This window comes from Oncorhynchus keta, chromosome 8, assembly GCF_023373465.1.
Source record: "Oncorhynchus keta strain PuntledgeMale-10-30-2019 chromosome 8, Oket_V2, whole genome shotgun sequence".
Lineage (NCBI taxonomy): Eukaryota > Metazoa > Chordata > Actinopteri > Salmoniformes > Salmonidae > Oncorhynchus > Oncorhynchus keta.
In genome coordinates this window covers 49,737,087-49,751,297 of record NC_068428.1, presented here as the reverse complement: position 1 = coordinate 49,751,297, position 14,211 = coordinate 49,737,087, and the positions used below count along the sequence as shown (strand labels likewise).

Here is a 14,211-nt window from a genome sequence, read left to right as displayed (position 1 = left end):
GGAACAGGGTTCAGTGGTATAGACTATGTATAACCCCCATCTCCCCCCAGGAGTGGGAGGCTCTGCAGCAGAGTGTCCAGCGAAGGGAGAGGGCGCTGTTGGAGACCAAGTCTAAGGTGACCCACCCCGTCTACAGCCTGTACTACCCAGAGGAGAAACATGAGTGGTGGTGGCTCTACATCGCTGACCGCAAGGACCAGACTCTAGTCTCCATGCCATACCACGTCTGCACACTCAAAGACACAGAGGAGGTGAGAGGGCGTGTGTGTGTGTGTGTGTGTGTGTGTGTGTGTGTGTGTGTGTGTGTGTGTGTGTGTGTGTGTGTGTGTGTGTGTGTGTGTTGCCTATGTGTAGTATGATGCTCAACAGTTTCCTGTGTGTATCAAGAACGGTCCACCACCCATATATATATTATATTATATATTATTATTATATTATTACCACCCAAAGGACATCCAGACAACTTGACACAACTGTGGGAATCATTGGAGTCAATATGGGACCAGCAGCCCTGTAGAAACGATTTCTACACCCTGACAGATTGAGGCTGTTCTGGGGGTGGGGGGTAGCAGGGAGGAGGGGGAGAGGAGAGGAAGGTGAGGGGAACAGGAGAACAGAGGTTCTGAGGGTGGGGGTAGCAGGGAGGAGGGGGGCACTTGAATATTAGGAAGGTGTTCTTAATGTTTTGTATACTCGGTGTGTTCTCACTCCGACAGGTGGAGCTGAAGTTTCCAGCTCCCTCTAAAACAGGGAACTACCAGTACTCTGTCATCCTCCGCTCAGACTCTTACCTGGGTCTGGACCAGATCAAACCCCTCAAGGTGAGACCTTACAACTCACGTGTGTCTGTGTTTTAGAAACTAAAATGTTTAGTAAGTGAGAATAGGCATTGGTCTGAAGCTGAAAGAGAATTCACATGAGCACCACGATGCCTGGTCCACCCATGTTTTACAGCACCACGATGCCCGGTCCACCCATGTTTTACAGCACCACGATGCCTGGTCCACCCATGTTTTACAGCACCACAATGCCTGGTCCACCCATGTTTTACAGCACCACAATGCCTGGTCCACCCATGTTTTACAGCACCACAATGCCTGGTCCACCCATGTTTTACAGCACCACGATGCCTGGTCCACCCATGTTTTACAGCACCACAATGCCTGGTCCACCCATGTTTTACAGCACCACAATGCCTGGTCCACCCATGTTTTACAGCACCACAATGCCTGGTCCACCCATGTTTTACAGCACCACAATGCCTGGTCCACCCATGTTTTACAGCACCACAATGCCTGGTCCACCCATGTTTTACAGCACCACAATGCCATGTTTTACAGCACCACAATGCCTGGTCCACCCATGTTTTACAGCACCACAATGCCTGGTCCACCCATGTTTTACAGCACCACAATGCCTGGTCCACCCATGTTTTACAGCACCACAATGCCTGGTCCACCCATGTTTTACAGCACCACAATGCCTTGTCCACCCATGTTTTACAGCACCACAATGCCTGGTCCACCCATGTTTTACAGCACCACAATGCCTGGTCCACCCATGTTTTACAGCACCACAATGCCATGTTTTACAGCACCACAATGCCTGGTCCACCCATGTTTTACAGCACCACAATGCCTGGTCCACCCATGTTTTACAGCACCACAATGCCTGGTCCACCCATGTTTTACAGCACCACAATGCCTGGTCCACCCATGTTTTACAGCACCACAATGCCTGGTCCACCCATGTTTTACCCACAACACACAGCTTTGACCTACTGCAGGATTTATGTCATATTGTACTTCAGTCTAAGTGGAGATGTAGTTTGAAGTACAACAGGATTCAGACCAGCAGCTCATTTCTGTCTGCAGTCTCCGACTGTGTATTGTAACTATATATTGTAACTGTATTGTAACTATATATTTTAACTGTGTATTGTAACTATATATTGTAACTGTATTGTAACTGTGTATTGTAACTATATATTTTAACTGTGTATTGTAACTATATATTGTAACTGTGTATTGTAACTATATATTGTAACTGTGTATTGTAACTATATATTGTAACTGTGTTGTAACTATATATTTTAACTGTGTATTGTAACTATATATTGTAACTGTATTGTAACTGTGTATTGTAACTATATATTTTAACTGTGTATTGTAACTATATATTTTAACTGTGTATTGTAACTATATATTTTAACTGTGTGTTGTAACTATATATTTTAACTGTGTATTGTAACTATATATTTTAACTGTGTATTGTAACTATATATTGTAACTGTGTGTTGTAACTATATATTGTAACTGTGTGTTGTAACTATATATTTTAACTGTGTGTTGTAACTATATATTTTAACTGTGTGTTGTAACTGTGTATTGTAACTATATATTTTAACTGTGTTTTAACCATATTGTGGCTGTGTATTGTAACTATATATTTTAACTGTGTATTGTAACTATATATTTTAACTGTGTTTTAACCATATTGTGGCTGTGTATTGTAACTATATATTTTAACTGTGTGTATTGTAACTATATATTTTAACTGTGTGTATTGTAACTGTGTTTTAACTGTGTTTTAACTGTGTTTTAACCGTACCAGCTGGAGGTGCACGAGGCCAAGGCGGTGTTGGATAACCACCCCCAGTGGGACATCCCAGAAACGGAGGAGGAAGACGAGGAACAGGAGGACAGTGACGGGATTGAGGAGAGCGAAGAGGAGGATGAAGACAACGACTAAACACACACACACACAAACACACACACAACCACCCCAGGGCAGTTTGTACACACACACAACCACCCCAGGGCAGTTTGTACACACACACAACCACCCTAGGGCAGTTTGTACACACACACCCATACTGACATGGACTGTGGACCTCCCTATGGCCCCGCCCCTCACATCCTTTTCTACAGAAACCTAGACTGGGTCATGTCCTGACTCTAATGTTCACTTTCACAGGAGAACTGTCAATATATATATCCAGCCCTGTGTGTCTGTGTCTGTCTGAATGAGAGTGTGTGTCTGTGTGTTTGATTGAGAGAGAGAGAGAGAGAGAGAGAGAGAGAGAGTGTGTGTGTGTCTGTGTCTGTCTGAATGAGAGTGTGTGTGTTTGATTAAGAGAGAGAGAGTGTGTGTCTGTGTGTTTGATTGAGAGAGAGAGAGTGTGTTTGATTGAGAGAGTGTGTGTGTGTGTGTGTGTGTGTTTGAGAGAGAGAGTGTGTGTGTGAGTGTGTGTGTGTTTGATTGAGAGAGAGTGTGTGTGTGTGTGTTTGAGAGAGAGAGAGAGTGTGTGTGTGTTTGATTAAGAGAGAGAGAGTGTGTGTCTGTGTGTTCCTCTTTCACACTGTGGTCTAGAGGACTTGTTACCGAGGCTCTGTGTGTAAACATCTTCCCTTATCAAAATAAATATCAGAAATGGACTCAATTGAAATCATGACATTTTTGTATTTGTTCATAATTGAAGGAGTTGTCAACATCTCTCCCCAGATTATGGGCAGTAGTATAGCAGGTTTCACGTAGAAATGCCAGTGTATAGATCTGTAATACTCATTGAAAGCAAGTCTGATATGTGGTAGAAACGTACGTATGATATTTCTATGCTTTCTGGATTTAAGTTTCATTTTTATTTTGTCTAATTACTTTAGTGTTTTGTACGCTGGCTTTAAACCACAATGCCGAGGGGGGAGGGACCGAGGGGGGGGACGGGGGAGGGACCGGACGACCGGGGGAGGGACCGGACGACCGGGGGAGGGGGTGGACCGGACGACCGGGGTTTTACCAACTTGACTTAATGCTAGCGCGTTAGCTGACGAACATCAGGAATCTTATCTATTTGGGATTTAATATTCTACCTTCTCTAGGATAACTTCCAAAGAGAAGTCATTTTCAAGGAGGAGGGGGGACCGGGGCGGGACCGGGGAGAGGGAGCGAGGGGGGACCGGGGAGGGGGAGAGGGAGCGAGGGGGGAACCGGACGACCGGGGGAGAGGGGGGGACCGAGGGGACGACCGGGAGAGGGAGAGGGAGGGACCGAGGGGGAATGAGAGGACACATTCAGCCACTCAGTGGTCAAAATTAATCACATTTATGTTTTTTAATCAATCAATCTAACCAGCCGTTCAACAACTGTCGATCTAGTTTATTTTATTATTTTGTAAATGAACACAGGGCTCAACTGCTCTGTGGTCAGAAAATATCATGTATTTTGTAGTTCTGTTGGGGAGAAAAATACCAATCTCTGGTGGTGAATATCAAGACTTATCGATTATTATTATTTACATTCGAGTGCAATGCTTCCTGGGAGGGAAGGTTCAATTCAGACCGCTTTCATCACGACGCGCAGTCCCTCGTTACGGGGAAGGGGCTCCTAGATGCTGATCCCCCTCTCCCCAATGTCTGAGGTTAGGATTGGGGAAGGGGCTCCCTAGATGCTGAGTCACCCCCCTCCCCAATGTCTGAGGTTAGGATTGGGGAAGGGGCTCCTAGATGCTGAGGTTAGGATTGGGGAAGGGGCTCCTAGATGCTGAGGTTAGGATTGGGGAAGGGGCTCCTAGATGCTGAGGTTAGGATTGGGGAAGGGGCTCCTAGATGCTGAGGTTAGGATTGGGGAAGGGGCTCCTAGATGCTGAGGTTAGGATTGGGGAGGGGGCTCCTAGATGCTGAGGTTAGGATTGGGGAAGGGGCTCCTAGATGCTGAGGTTAGGATTGGGGAGGGGGCTCCTAGATGCTGAGGTTAGGATTGGGGAGGGGGCTCCTAGATGCTGAGGTTAGGATTGGGGAAGGGGCTCCTAGATGCTGAGGTTAGGATTGGGGAAGGGGCTCCTAGATGCTGAGGTTAGGATTGGGGAGGGGGCTCCTAGATGCTGAGGTTAGGATTGGGGAGGGGGCTCCTAGATGCTGAGGTTAGGATTGGGGAGGGGCTCCTAGATGCTGAGGTTAGGATTGGGGAAGGGGCTCCTAGATGCTGAGGTTAGGATTGGGGAAGGGGCTCCTAGATGCTGAGGTTAGGATTGGGGAGGGGGCTCCTAGATGCTGAGGTTAGGATTGGGGAAGGGGCTCCTAGATGCTGAGGTTAGGATTGGGGAAGGGGCTCTTAGATGCTGATTCACCCCCTCCCCCTCCCCAATGTCTGAGGTTAGGATTGGGGAAGGGGCTCCTAGATGCTGAGGTTAGGATTGGGGAGGGGGCTCCTAGATGCTGAGGTTAGGATTGGGGAGGGGGCTCCTAGATGCTGAGGTTAGGATTGGGGAAGGGGCTCCTAGATGCTGATTCACCCCCCTCCCCAATGTCTGAGGTTAGGACTGGGGAGGGGCTCCTAGATGCTGAGGTTAGGATTGGGGAGGGGGCTCCAAGATGCTGAGGTTAGGATTGGGGAAGGGGCTCCTAGATGCTGAGGTTAGGATTGGGGAAGGGGCTCCTAGATGCTGAGGTTAGGATTGGGGAAGGGGCTCCTAGATGCTGAGGTTAGGATTGGGGAAGGGGCTCCTAGATGCTGAGGTTAGGATTGGGGAAGGGGCTTCTAGATGCTGAGGTTAGGATTGGGGAGGGGGCTCCTAGATGCTGAGGTTAGGATTGGGATGCTGAGGTTAGGATTGGGCTCCTAGATGCTGAGGTTAGGATTGGGGAGGGGGCTCCTAGATGCTGAGGTTAGGATTGGGGAAGGGGCTCCTAGATGCTGAGGTTAGGATTGGGGAAGGGGCTCCTAGATGCTGAGGTTAGGATTCGGGAAGGGGCTCCTAGATGCTGAGGTTAGGATTGGGGAAGGGGCTTCTAGATGCTGAGGTTAGGATTGGGGAGGGGGCTCCTAGATGCTGATTCCCCCCCCCCTCCCCAATGTCTGAGGTTAGGATTGGGGAAGGGGCTCCTAGATGCTGATTTCCCCCCCCTCCCCAATGTCTGAGGTTAGGATTGGGGAGGGGCTCCTAGATGCTGAGGTTAGGATTGGGGAAGGGGCTCCTAGATGCTGAGGTTAGGATTGGGGAGGGGGCTCCTAGATGCTGATCCCCCCCCTCCCCAATGTCTGAGGTTAGGATTGGGGAAGGGGCTCCTAGATGCTGATTCCCCCCCTCCCCAATGTCTGAGGTTAGGATTGGGGAGGGGCTCCTAGATGCTGATCCCCCTCCCCAATGTCTGAGGTTAGGATTGGGGAAGGGGCTCCCAGATGCTGATTCCCCCTCCCCAATGTCTGAGGTTAGGATTGGGGAAGGGGCTCCTAGATGCTGATTCCCCCCCTCCCCAATGTCTGAGGTTAGGATTGGGGAAGGGGCTCCTAGATGCTGAGTCACCCCCTCCCCAATGTCTGAGGTTAGGATTGGGGAAGGGGCTCCTAGATGCTGATTTCCCCCCCCCAGGAAACTGATACTAGATCTGTACATAAGGGCGCCGCTGACCAACAGGAACTATAATAGATACCAAACACAATAACTATCGGCCCCTTTGGTTTACAAAACGGTCATTGTAAATGGAAAAACTATATATATATTATTATTATTTATAATAAAATAACTTTTAAATTAGATGATTCCGTCTGTTATCAAGGTTAATTTTCTCTCTCACAGGACTGTATATACACACACACATACACACACACATACGCACACATACACACAGGACTGTATACACACACATACACACAGGACTGTATACACACACACACATACACACACACACACACACACATACACACAGGACTGTATATACACACACACAGGACTGTATACACACACACACACACACACACACACACACACACACACATAAACAGGACTGTATATACACACACACATACACACACACACAGGACTGTATACACACACACACACACACAAACAGGACTGTATATACACACATACACAGGACTGTATACACACACACACACATACACACACACACACAGGACTGTATATACACACACACATACACACACACACACAGGACTGTATACACACACACACACACACACAAACAGGACTGTATATACACACATACACAGGACTGTATACACACACACACACACACACACATACACACACACACATAAACAGGACTGTATATACACACACACATACACACACACACACAGGACTGTATACACACACACACACACACACACAGGACTGTATACACACACACACACATACACACACACACATAAACAGGACTGTATATACACACACACATACACACATACACAGGACTGTATACACACACACACATACACACACACACATAAACAGGACTGTATATACACACACACACACACACACATAAACAGGACTGTATATACACACACACATACACACACATACACAGGACTGTATACACACACACACACATACACACACATACACAGGACTGTATACACATACACACACACACAGGACTATATATACACACACATACAACATGCGCGATGACTTGGGGGGGTTAAACTTGCGCATTGACTTGATGCTCCAGGGCATTTCTTACAGAATACACTTCCTGTTTTCGCAGGACCATAAAGTAGCCTCATAGAACACATTCCTTTAATGTCGCCCATAATGGATATGATGTATTCATCATCTGGTGAAGGGACTGGGAGACTAGTCAGGATCGAGGGAAAGATGAACGGAGCAAAGTACAGAGAGATCCTTGATGAAAACCTGCTCCAGAGGGCTCAAGACCTCAGACTGGGGCGAAGGTTCACCTTCCAACAGGACAACGACCCTAAACACACTATCAAGACAACGCAGGTGTGGCTTCGGGACAAGTCTCTGAATGTCCTTGAGTGGCCCAGCCAGAACCCGGACTTGAACCCGATCTAACATCTCTGGAGAGACCTGAAAATAGCTGTACAGCAACACTCCCCAACAAACTTGACAGAGCTTGAGAGGATCTGCAGAGAAGATTGGGAGAAACTCCCCAAATACAGCATCATACCCGGGCGGCAGGTAGCCTTTTGGTTAGAGCTTTGGGGCTAGGAACCGAAAGATTGCAAGTTCAAATCCCCATGCTTACAATGTACACATTTTTAATTCTTCCCTGAACAAGGCAGTTAACCCACTGTTCCCCTGAACAAGGCAGTTAACCCACTGTTCCCCTGAACAAGGCAGTTAACCCACTGTTCCCTGAACAAGGCAGTTAACCCACTGTTCCCCTGAACAAGGCAGTTAACCCACTGTTCCCTGAACAAGGCAGTTAACCCACTGTTCCCCTGAACAAGGCAGTTAACCCACTGTTCCCTGAACAAGGCAGTTAACCCACTGTTCCCCTGAACAAGGCAGTTAACCCACTGTTCCCTGAACAAGGCAGTTAACCCACTGTTCCCCTGAACAAGGCAGTTAACCCACTGTTCCCTGAACAAGGCAGTCAACCCACTGTTCCCCTGAACAGGCAGTTAACCCACTGTTCCCCTGAACAGGCAGTTAACCCACTGTTCCCCTGAACAGGCAGTTAACCCACTGTTCCCTGAACAGGCAGTTAACCCACTGTTCCCCTGAACAAGGCAGTTAACCCACTGTTCCCCTGAACAAGGCAGTTAACCCACTGTTCCCTGAACAAGGCAGTTAACCCACTGTTCCCCTGAACAAGGCAGTTAACCCACTGTTCCCCTGAACAAGGCAGTTAACCCACTGTTCCCTGAACAAGGCAGTTAACCCACTGTTCCCCTGAACAAGGCAGTTAACCCACTGTTCCCCTGAACAAGGCAGTTAACCCACTGTTCCCTGAACAAGGCAGTTAACCCACTGTTCCCCTGAACAAGGCAGTTAACCCACTGTTCCCCTGAACAAGGCAGTTAACCCACTGTTCCCCTGAACAAGGCAGTTAACCCACTGTTCCCTGAACAAGGCAGTTAACCCACTGTTCCCCTGAACAGGCAGTTAACCCACTGTTCCCCTGAACAAGGCAGTTAACCCACTGTTCCCCTGAACAGGCAGTTAACCCACTGTTCCCTGAACAAGGCAGTTAACCCACTGTTCCCCTGAACAGGCAGTTAACCCACTGTTCCCCTGAACAGGCAGTTAACCCACTGTTCCCTGAACAGGCAGTTAACCCACTGTTCCCCTGAACAGGCAGTTAACCCACTGTTCCCTGAACAGGCAGTTAACCCACTGTTCCCCTGAACAGGCAGTTAACCCACTGTTCCCCCGAACAAGGCAGTTAACCCACTGTTCCCCGAACAAGCAGTTAACCCACTGTTCCCCGAACAAGGCAGTTAACCCACTGTTCCCCTGAACAAGGCAGTTAACCCACTGTTCCCCTGAACAAGGCAGTTAACCCACTGTTCCCCTGAACAAGGCAGTTAACCCACTGTTCCCCTGAACAAGGCAGTTAACCCACTGTTCCCTGAACAAGGCAGTTAACCCACTGTTCCCTGAACAGACAGTTAACCCACTGTTCCCCTGAACAAGGCAGTTAACCCACTGTTCCCCTGAACAGGCAGTTAACCCACTGTTCCCTGAACAGGCAGTTAACCCTGTTCCCCTGAACAGGCAGTTAACCCACTGTTCCCCTGAACAGGCAGTTAACCCACTGTTCCCTGAACAGGCAGTTAACCCACTGTTCCCCTGAACAAGGCAGTTAACCCACTGTTCCCCTGAACAAGGCAGTTAACCCACTGTTCCCCTGAACAGGCAGTTAACCCACTGTTCCCTGAACAAGGCAGTTAACCCACTGTTCCCTGAACAAGGCAGTTAACCCACTGTTCCCCTGAACAAGGCAGTTAACCCACTGTTCCCCTGAACAAGGCAGTTAACCCACTGTTCCCTGAACAAGGCAGTTAACCCACTGTTCCCCTGAACAAGGCAGTTAACCCACTGTTCCCTGAACAAGGCAGTTAACCCACTGTTCCCCTGAACAAGGCAGTTAACCCACTGTTCCCTGAACAAGGCAGTTAACCCACTGTTCCCCTGAACAAGGCAGTTAACCCACTGTTCCCCTGAACAAGGCAGTTAACCCACTGTTCCCCTGAACAAGGCAGTTAACCCACTGTTCCCCTGAACAAGGCAGTTAACCCACTGTTCCCTGAACAAGGCAGTTAACCCACTGTTCCCTGAACAGGCAGTTAACCCACTGTTCCCCTGAACAAGGCAGTTAACCCACTGTTCCCCTGAACAGGCAGTTAACCCACTGTTCCCCTGAACAAGGCAGTTAACCCACTGTTCCCCTGAACAAGGCAGTTAACCCACTGTTCCCTGAACAAGGCAGTTAACCCACTGTTCCCTGAACAGGCAGTTAACCCACTGTTCCCTGAACAGGCAGTTAACCCACTGTTCCCTGAACAGGCAGTTAACCCACTGTTCCCCTGAACAGGCAGTTAACCCACTGTTCCCCTGAACAGGCAGTTAACCCACTGTTCCCTGAACAGGCAGTTAACCCACTGTTCCCTGAACAAGGCAGTTAACCCACTGTTCCCCTGAACAAGGCAGTTAACCCACTGTTCCCTGAACAAGGCAGTTAACCCACTGTTCCCCTGAACAAGGCAGTTAACCCACTGTTCCCTGAACAAGGCAGTTAACCCACTGTTCCCTGAACAAGGCAGTTAACCCACTGTTCCCTGAACAAGGCAGTTAACCCACTGTTCCCCTGAACAGGCAGTTAACCCACTGTTCCCCTGAACAGGCAGTTAACCCACTGTTCCCCTGAACAAGGCAGTTAACCCACTGTTCCCCTGAACAAGGCAGTTAACCCACTGTTCCCCTGAACAGGCAGTTAACCCACTGTTCCCCTGAACAGGCAGTTAACCCACTGTTCCCCTGAACAAGGCAGTTAACCCACTGTTCCCCTGAACAGGCAGTTAACCCACTGTTCCCCTGAACAGGCAGTTAACCCACTGTTCCCCGAACAGGCAGTTAACCCACTGTTCCCCGAACAAGGCAGTTAACCCACTGTTCCCTGAACAAGGCAGTTAACCCACTGTTCCCCTGAACAAGGCAGTTAACCCACTGTTCCCCTGAACAAGGCAGTTAACCCACTGTTCCCCTGAACAAGGCAGTTAACCCACTGTTCCCTGAACAAGGCAGTTAACCCACTGTTCCCTGAACAGGCAGTTAACCCACTGTTCCCCTGAACAGGCAGTTAACCCACTGTTCCCCTGAACAGGCAGTTAACCCACTGTTCCCCTGAACAGGCAGTTAACCCACTGTTCCCCTGAACAGGCAGTTAACCCACTGTTCCCTGAACAGGCAGTTAACCCACTGTTCCCTGAACAAGGCAGTTAACCCACTGTTCCCTGAACAAGGCAGTTAACCCACTGTTCCCTGAACAAGGCAGTTAACCCACTGTTCCCTGAACAAGGCAGTTAACCCACTGTTCCCCTGAACAAGGCAGTTAACCCACTGTTCCCCTGAACAAGGCAGTTAACCCACTGTTCCCTGAACAAGGCAGTTAACCCACTGTTCCCCTGAACAGGCAGTTAACCCACTGTTCCCCTGAACAGGCAGTTAACCCACTGTTCCCTGAACAAGGCAGTTAACCCACTGTTCCCTGAACAAGGCAGTTAACCCACTGTTCCCCTGAACAGGCAGTTAACCCACTGTTCCCCTGAACAGGCAGTTAACCCACTGTTCCCCTGAACAGGCAGTTAACCCACTGTTCCCTGAACAGGCAGTTAACCCACTGTTCCCTGAACAGGCAGTTAACCCACTGTTCCCCTGAACAGGCAGTTAACCCACTGTTCCCCGAACAAGGCAGTTAACCCACTGTTCCCCTGAACAAGGCAGTTAACCCACTGTTCCCTGAACAAGGCAGTTAACCCACTGTTCCCTGAACAAGGCAGTTAACCCACTGTTCCCCTGAACAAGGCAGTTAACCCACTGTTCCCCTGAACAAGGCAGTTAACCCACTGTTCCCCTGAACAGACAGTTAACCCACTGTTCCCTGAACAAGGCAGTTAACCCACTGTTCCCTGAACAGGCAGTTAACCCACTGTTCCCCTGAACAGGCAGTTAACCCACTGTTCCCTGAACAGGCAGTTAACCCACTGTTCCCTGAACAGGCAGTTAACCCACTGTTCCCCTGAACAGGCAGTTAACCCACTGTTCCCTGAACAGGCAGTTAACCCACTGTTCCCCTGAACAAGGCAGTTAACCCACTGTTCCCCTGAACAAGGCAGTTAACCCACTGTTCCCCTGAACAGGCAGTTAACCCACTGTTCCCCTGAACAAGGCAGTTAACCCACTGTTCCCTGAACAAGGCAGTTAACCCACTGTTCCCTGAACAAGGCAGTTAACCCACTGTTCCCTGAACAAGGCAGTTAACCCACTGTTCCCTGAACAAGGCAGTTAACCCACTGTTCCCTGAACAAGGCAGTTAACCCACTGTTCCCCTGAACAAGGCAGTTAACCCACTGTTCCCCTGAACAAGGCAGTTAACCCACTGTTCCCTGAACAAGGCAGTTAACCCACTGTTCCCCTGAACAAGGCAGTTAACCCACTGTTCCCTGAACAAGGCAGTTAACCCACTGTTCCCCTGAACAAGGCAGTTAACCCACTGTTCCCCTGAACAAGGCAGTTAACCCACTGTTCCCCTGAACAAGGCAGTTAACCCACTGTTCCCCTGAACAAGGCAGTTAACCCACTGTTCCCCTGAACAAGGCAGTTAACCCACTGTTCCCTGAACAAGGCAGTTAACCCACTGTTCCCTGAACAAGGCAGTTAACCCACTGTTCCCTGAACAGGCAGTTAACCCACTGTTCCCTGAACAAGGCAGTTAACCCACTGTTCCCTGAACAGGCAGTTAACCCACTGTTCCCCTGAACAAGGCAGTTAACCCACTGTTCCCTGAACAAGGCAGTTAACCCACTGTTCCCCTGAACAGGCAGTTAACCCACTGTTCCCCTGAACAAGGCAGTTAACCCACTGTTCCCTGAACAGGCAGTTAACCCACTGTTCCCCTGAACAGGCAGTTAACCCACTGTTCCCTGAACAGGCAGTTAACCCACTGTTCCCCTGAACAGGCAGTTAACCCACTGTTCCCCTGAACAGGCAGTTAACCCACTGTTCCCTGAACAGGCAGTTAACCCACTGTTCCCCTGAACAAGGCAGTTAACCCACTGTTCCCCTGAACAGGCAGTTAACCCACTGTTCCCCTGAACAAGGCAGTTAACCCACTGTTCCCCTGAACAAGGCAGTTAACCCACTGTTCCCCTGAACAAGGCAGTTAACCCACTGTTCCCTGAACAGGCAGTTAACCCACTGTTCCCCTGAACAAGGCAGTTAACCCACTGTTCCCCTGAACAGGCAGTTAACCCACTGTTCCCTGAACAAGGCAGTTAACCCACTGTTCCCTGAACAAGGCAGTTAACCCACTGTTCCCCTGAACAGGCAGTTAACCCACTGTTCCCTGAACAGGCAGTTAACCCACTGTTCCCTGAACAAGGCAGTTAACCCACTGTTCCCCTGAACAGGCAGTTAACCCACTGTTCCCCTGAACAAGGCAGTTAACCCACTGTTCCCTGAACAAGGCAGTTAACCCACTGTTCCCTGAACAAGGCAGTTAACCCACTGTTCCCTGAACAAGGCAGTTAACCCACTGTTCCCTGAACAAGGCAGTTAACCCACTGTTCCCTGAACAAGGCAGTTAACCCACTGTTCCCTGAACAAGGCAGTTAACCCACTGTTCCCTGAACAAGGCAGTTAACCCACTGTTCCCCTGAACAAGGCAGTTAACCCACTGTTCCCTGAACAAGGCAGTTAACCCACTGTTCCCCTGAACAAGGCAGTTAACCCACTGTTCCCTGAACAAGGCAGTTAACCCACTGTTCCCCTGAACAAGGCAGTTAACCCACTGTTCCCTGAACAAGGCAGTTAACCCACTGTTCCCCTGAACAAGGCAGTTAACCCACTGTTCCCCTGAACAAGGCAGTTAACCCACTGTTCCCTGAACAAGGCAGTTAACCCACTGTTCCCTGAACAAGGCAGTTAACCCACTGTTCCCCTGAACAAGGCAGTTAACCCACTGTTCCCCTGAACAAGGCAGTTAACCCACTGTTCCCCTGAACAGGCAGTTAACCCACTGTTCCCCTGAACAAGGCAGTTAACCCAGGAACAGGCAGTTAACCCACTGTTCCCTGAACAAGGCAGTTAACCCACTGTTCCCGAACAGGCAGTTAACCCACTGTTCCCCGAACAGGCAGTTAACCCACTGTTCCCCAGAACAGGCAGTTAACCCACTGTTCCCGAACAGGCAGTTAACCCACTGTTCCCCGAACAGGCAG

At 49.3% G+C, this 14,211-nt stretch overlaps 1 protein-coding gene and 1 long non-coding RNA gene across 13 annotated transcripts in view; both read left to right on the top strand.

Annotated features, from left to right (window-relative positions):
- Positions 1-3,437, top strand: part of sec63 (SEC63 homolog, protein translocation regulator) — a 54,861-nt gene extending 51,424 nt beyond the window's left edge. For both annotated transcript variants that reach the window (XM_052524624.1, XM_052524623.1), the window contains exons 18-20: positions 51-251; positions 717-821; positions 2,614-3,437. In XM_052524624.1, coding sequence (XP_052380584.1) covers positions 51-251; positions 717-821; positions 2,614-2,751 — 444 coding nt within the window. In that variant the 3' untranslated portion in view covers positions 2,752-3,437. The remainder of the gene's footprint in view (positions 1-50; positions 252-716; positions 822-2,613) is intronic.
- A 1,024-nt stretch (positions 3,438-4,461) lies between these two features.
- On the top strand, positions 4,462-6,592 carry LOC127931564 (uncharacterized). Of its 11 annotated transcripts, XR_008141773.1 has the most exons (8): positions 4,462-4,646; positions 4,783-4,918; positions 4,952-5,087; positions 5,151-5,310; positions 5,378-5,513; positions 5,629-5,730; positions 6,042-6,098; positions 6,207-6,592. It is a non-coding gene; the product is annotated as an uncharacterized LOC127931564 (long non-coding RNA). The 11 variants fall into 11 exon arrangements; XR_008141774.1 differs by lacking the exons at positions 5,151-5,310; positions 6,042-6,098; positions 6,207-6,592 and having other exon boundaries at positions 4,783-4,850; positions 4,952-5,019; positions 5,663-5,929; XR_008141776.1 differs by lacking the exons at positions 4,952-5,087; positions 6,042-6,098; positions 6,207-6,592 and having other exon boundaries at positions 4,783-4,884; positions 5,151-5,184; positions 5,344-5,513; positions 5,663-5,929.
- Positions 6,593-14,211: the final 7,619 nt, after the last annotated feature.